This window comes from Notothenia rossii, assembly GCF_949606895.1.
Source record: "Notothenia rossii genome assembly, chromosome: 9".
Lineage (NCBI taxonomy): Eukaryota > Metazoa > Chordata > Actinopteri > Perciformes > Nototheniidae > Notothenia > Notothenia rossii.
In genome coordinates, this window is record NC_136907.1 from 2,234,335 (window position 1) to 2,240,699 (window position 6,365).

General features: G+C 39.8%; 1 protein-coding gene across 1 annotated transcript in view; it reads left to right on the forward strand.

The window, feature by feature from the left end:
- The first annotated feature begins 865 nt into the window (after positions 1-865).
- Positions 866-6,365, forward strand: part of bckdk (branched chain ketoacid dehydrogenase kinase) — a 9,869-nt gene continuing 4,369 nt past the window's right edge. Inside the window, exons 1-3 of the mRNA XM_079648644.1 lie at positions 866-1,241; positions 4,259-4,327; positions 4,881-5,075. Of these exons, the coding sequence (XP_079504770.1) occupies positions 1,023-1,241; positions 4,259-4,327; positions 4,881-5,075 (483 nt within the window). The 5' untranslated portion in view covers positions 866-1,022. The remainder of the gene's footprint in view (positions 1,242-4,258; positions 4,328-4,880; positions 5,076-6,365) is intronic.

Genomic DNA, 6,365 nt, shown 5'->3' on the forward strand with positions numbered 1-6,365 from the left:
AAGGACAAACAAAAAAGGTACCAATTTGTTATTTTATTTCAAGATGTTCACCTGTATTGACAATATTTGGTCAAAATGTGACTAACCAAAGCCTCAAGTACAGAAAGTGCAATGACTGATTCTCCATAGTGGCCTATTTCAGAATCATATTTACGACTAAAAGATGTATAGAAGATTCTTTGCACAAAAAACTCACATTTTGTGCACTTTCTTACTGTATGGGCTTTTATACAGTATATATTTTTATTTGTACTTTCCCCTGCATTGCTTGTACTTGTAACTCAGTATTTATACAGTGTGGTGTAAGTAAGCTCTGAAGTCACAGGTGTAACACTTGTTTACCTGCAGTGTACAGTATAGTAGAGCATGGAGGGGGCGGGGTTAACGCTGCAGCTAAGCCCCGCCTCTTCTCTCTCATTAGAGAACCCATCATGACGCACCCCAACAAGTTGTATGAATATTTTGATAAAAATAAACTGCATTTTTTCAAACTTCTTTCATTGTGTGTGTGCTTTTGGAGTGAAAATACTTTTTATTTAAATTATTTGTTAATAAAAACAAATCTCTGGTTATATCTTTATTTCATGTAAATATTGCTTTATTTTAATGGTACAATAGTTAAATAACTTTTACTAAATTATTTTTTTAATAATTTTTTTTTACTGTACTTGGTACTTTTATTAATTAATTATATGTTTCATATTTAATCTTTATGTCATGTAAATATTACTATATTTTAATATTATTATAATAGTTACAGTAGTACAGTAGTGCATGGAGTTAACACTACACCTAAGCCCCGCCTCCTCTTCTCTCTCATTGGAAAACGCCTCATTACGTCACCTCGTATCTCTCCGCTACTGGCCAATGCGCACAAAGCCCTTTCTATACCCTCTCTGTACTGTATTCGTGCCTTTGTGCACCATTACGACGCGACCCTGATGGCCTCCTAACATTTACACATTTAATACACACACACATACACACACATACACACACACACTATTCTGTCCGGAGAAACGATGGGTTTCGCGGGTCTCGCCGTGGAGATGCTCAGCGGTGCTTCCTGCCGAGCCAGGCCGAGGTTAGGCACCCTGTTTTCGGCCCCGATTATCACAACAGTGCCGCTGAGGTTCCGATCCGCCTCCTCCATGCAGGGTTACTCGGAGATGGCGAGGGAAAGATCCAAGACCGTCACTTCGTTCTACAACCAGTCCGCCATTGACGTGTCCGCGGAGAAGGTAACCATTAAGACTTTAAGGGTATTTAGTATTACAAACTGTGACAACGACGAGGAGAGTTCAAAGCTAACTGTAGCTTTAGAGCAGCCGTTAGCTACGACTCAGCTGCGTTCACTGACACTGGAAAAGTCAAGTAAATGGGAAGCTTCCCTCTAACGTTACTCGGATAAGATGTTCAGATCAGAATAAAAAAAAAAACAGGTTTATTACCGGGTAGGTTGACACGTAAGAGGAATTTGACTTCGTGTCATGGTGTAAAAGTAAAACAAAAATTAAAAACACAGATGGAGAACTATTTTGAGAACTATAATAACATTAAAAAAATTATATAAAAGCCTGTATAATGTCATTAATATCACTCACTCTAAGCACACGATGTTACAAAGTGTGTCTAATTGTATCCACTCATACTATCACTGTTAAGATGTTCGATTATAATCTAATGTTTAATAACGTAAAGGGCTACGTTAGCCCTGACCGCTATTTGACCTAGTTCCACTGAGCACTTGAACGCAGTGTCTCGGATCTTAAAGAACATTGTGTCTAGCTGCTGAAATAACACCGCTTTCATAACAACATAACATGCCACCGTGATTTATGGAGAGTGGATGGTGTACATCTGTCTGTGGCCTTTTATATACACAGTCTATGGTCTGTACTGACTGTCTTAGGTCAAGTCGACCCATCACTTTGTGTCTATTAAAGGGAACATGCTGTCAAACAGGGGTGGGTGCACACTAACAACTTCCAGCCTCTTTGTGTGCTGTCAAAAGTATTTCCCACCCTCTTTTATTGTCAGTTGTTCCTTTTATTCTGGCAATAACATCGATGTCCCAATAACTAGCTACATTTTTCAGATGTCTTGAGCAAAACACAAGTATTTCTTCAGTTTTAATAAGGAAGTCATTTACATCTGTTTTTGTTATTCAAATACTGAAATGAAACCGAATTTTAATGTGTGTGTGTGTGTGTGTGTGTGTGTGTGTGTGTGTGTGTGTGTGTGTGTGTGTGTGTGTGTGTGTGTGTGTGTGTGTGTGTGTGTGTGTGTGTGTGTGTGTGTGTGTGTGTGTGTGTGTGTGTGTGTGTGTGTGTGTGTGTGTGTGTGTGTGTGTGTGTGTGTGTGTGTGTGTGTGTGTGTGTGTGTGTGTGTGTGTGTGTGTGTGTGTGTGTGTGTGTGTGTGTCCAGGATCTGTTTGTTATCTTCATGGCTGATAGCACTTACTGTAAGTGGCTTGTTGTAAAGTAATACAGGTTTAGTTGCTCAGATTAATATGTACGTGCACAAAGCTTCTGATATCCAATTCCACAAGACTGGACTCAGTGTTTGTTTCGTAACTTGAGGCGGTCACACGACTATTAAATAAAGAGGTGGAGGAAGTACTCGGAAAGAGCAGAAAATCAAAAGGAAAAGTTCTGATTCTGCAGAAAAGTGTCCTCCATAAGTGAGAGAGGCATTGTGTTTTGAATGCAACATCTTCATCTGTTTTGAAGCGCTTTGAGCACCAGGAAAAGCGCTGTATAAAACTACTAAGTAAATGGAAAGTACCACAAAATTGCACTAAAGTAGCTCACTTGACTTAATGTACTGACTTAGGGATATACTTTAAAAAGTGAGGTTGTTTTGACCTTGCTGTGTATTTCTCTCTGTGGACATGGTGCAGTTGTGCTTCCAGTTCTGCCCTGAAGCCTTTGAGCAAAGCCTTGTTTCCCCGTGTCTCAGTCGATAAACAGGTCTTCTCTAATGGTTCTCTGTTTGTGGTTCAGACGCCTCAGATCTGACTCACAGAGCGGTCTGCTGCTGCCGCCACTCACTAACATGTGTTTACAACTCCTGACAGATTGTGTCTCTGCCGACGTTACCGGGGTCTCAGCGCCCGTTAATATCAAACCAATGCTGAGCTCTCATTAATAAAAGCGGTTCTCTGTTATTAGCCGCAGGAGAACTAGAATAAAGACCATTTTTAAACCTAGTCGTTCTGCAAAATGGACAGTTTTCAGCCTCTATAATATAATCTTTTCTCCTTTATTTATTAGTATGTTTTTGACTAACAACAACAGCGACACGTTTAAAGACATCACGTTGGATTTTGAGACCCTGGGACTGACCATTTGTACTGTTTTATAACATTTTAAAGACCTAACAATGAACCACGTCATCTTTAAAATAACCTGCAGATATTAAGAATGAAAAGAATCATCTTTTTCATATTTTGCATTTCTGCAGAATTTACACGAGTAAATTACCCATAATTCATTGCTTTGTTTACATGCAATACACAGGGTTGCCTGAGGCGGAAACACACAAAGGGTCATACTGGGGGCGCTGGTTTTCCTGAATGTTTACAGAAACACTACATTAAGGATTAAAGACATCAGAGGAGCTCGTACCGGCTTTATTACACTCCTGATTTAGTCAGTTTGGTTTATTAAATTGATAATTGGCCTCAAATACACAGGTTTGTAGAAAAATGCATAACCCTGCTACAGGTACATTCCTGGATTCCAGCTTCAGTAACAGCTGTGTCTTTTTTTATAAATCTTTTTATGATTTTTCGTCACAGATATCAAACATTTTCAAGACATTACATGTAAAATGTAAAATACTGTGTTTTCCTAGTACAGTTGACAAATAAACACGTACCCCATTACCCCGCAATCTCATTCACACAAACATACAAGGGGGGGGGGACAAGGAATTAAAAACAAAAATCAATAAAGGATGAATATGAAATAGTATTGCAAAGAAAAGGGGCAGCTGTGCCTTTTATATAATTTGTATTATATTATATTCTTCGTAATGCAAAGGCTATGTGAGGGGGTCTGTTGAATCCAAAGCCATTAACTCCTGGTAATAAACTGACCCAGAGTGGATCCTTTAATGCGTGCCCATAATTGTAGTGTGAATGGAACCACATGCATGCAAAGTGTATAGAAAGCTCTCTGTTAAAGTACGTTCTGGTCCCATAGTGTAATATAACGTGCAGCTCTGACCCTGGATCTGTTTGTTTCCTCTCCAGGCCTCGATTCGGCTGACTCTCGCCACCCTGCTGTATTCTGGGAAATCTCCTGATGGACACCACGTTCTGGTAAATATCTCAACCGTACTATTATTCAATATATCATTTTGTATAATTGTTAACACTGTCTGCTACTTCCCAATTCGTACGAGCTGAATTATTATTTTTAACCATAGATGTGTATTTATTAGATTTAAAAAAATAATAATTTAATATGTTTTTTGTTATTTAATAATTATTATAATATATTTGTTACATTACTTATAATTATTTTATTCTATTTCATTTTGCTTTTTATCTGAACTGTTGCTTGGTTTTAGCAATCTAAATATAGCGGTTCTGGTTCTGGGTTGGATGAAGGGCAACTTATTGATCTCTGTGACTCACTTGCTTTGTGTGTGTGTGTGTGTGTGTGTGTGTGTGTGTGTGTGTGTGTGTGTGTGTGTGTGTGTGTGTGTGTGTGTGTGTGTGTGTGTGTGTGTGTGTGTGTGTGTGTGTGTGTGTGTGTGTGTGTGTGTGTGTGTGTGTGTGTGTGTGTGTGTGTGTGTGTGTGTGTGTGTGTGTGTGTGTGTGTGTGTGTGTGTGTGTGTGTGTGTGTGTGTGTGTGTGTGTGTGATCTCAGAGCAGTGCCAAGTATCTTCACAAGGAGCTGCCTGTAAGAATCGCCCATCGCATAAAGGGCTTCCGCAGTCTGCCCTTCATCATCGGCTGCAACCCCACCATCCTGCAAGTGGTAGGCACACACACACACACACACACACACACACACACACACACACACACACACACACTGCACGGCTCCAGTTACCAGATCGATGTTTGTTTACAGCCTTTTTGAAACCTACACCCTGAAAATTGCGACAGTTTTCCTGATGTTACACACTGGTATCTACAATATGCATTAATGGATTTAATGCATTTGAAATGTCAATTTCTCATCATAGTTTTGTTTAACTGAAAATAGTCCTTACCAATCTTACACAATGGGAGTTCATATCAGGAGAAACACAAATGGGAAAAAAAGGGCTGTTTTTGTTCCTTTATTTCAACCTTTGGAACTAATGCTGAAGATATAAGAAGCAAAAAGACTCCTTTACGTTCACTTCTTTTATATAAAGTCACCTAGAATACGGACAAGAGTCCTTTAGGTTCACTAGCTGTCAATAAGCCAGTGTTGGAGCTGTACGTGAAGCCATGCCATGCAGTGAACTCTATAATAAGAAAGGGACAACTGCACTTTCACATAGTGGGCACAGAGCTAGGCAGCACAGCTCTAACACAGGAGCTAATTATACCTAACCTGCATTAATCCAGGGGTCATAATGGAAAGTCTAGAGAGGTGCAGGAATGAGTCCTTAACTCTGACATGACTCAATTTAGCACTTCCTCTTCAATGGTTTCTAAATGTGCTTTTGGTTCTTAGCCGGAAATAATGTCTGTGGTTAACAGAAGCTGAAGAGATTTTTGTTCTACGACATAAAATACATCAGTAGATAAATACCATATACGCCATCACCCCAACGTTAGCCACCTTTAGCTTAGCGGTGGTGACGTGAAGTCATGTGACCGTGCTGTAGTTCCTTTATAGCCCAACATTAGCCTCCTTTAGCTTAGCGGTGGTGACGTGAAGTCATGTGACCGTGCTGTAGTTCCTTTATAGCCCAACATTAGCCACCTTTAGCTTAGCGGTGGTGACGTGAAGTCATGTGACCGTGCTGTAGTTCCTTTATAGCCCAACATTAGTTCTTTACTTCAGAAATCATAAAGTGTTAATATGTGGGGATTATCCTGCTGAACAAAATGTGTAAATATCATAAATGTTGGGAATATATTTTCTTCAATAATCCAAAATCACATGGAGGAATCCCATTGGACCAGGGAGATGCTGCCTTCAGTGACCAACACAGAAACACATTAATTCCCGAACTCCTCTATACAATGGAACCCAGTGTTAGCCAGTCATGCAGGGACTGAACTGTTGGTGGAAGTTTTGTAAACCAGCATTAATCACCTAATCATCAGTCAATCATCAGTGTTCAGACTCGTTCCTCTCTCTCTCTACGTGTTTGAAGTGCTGCCAGCGTTCCCGCTCTGCTTGTATCATTCA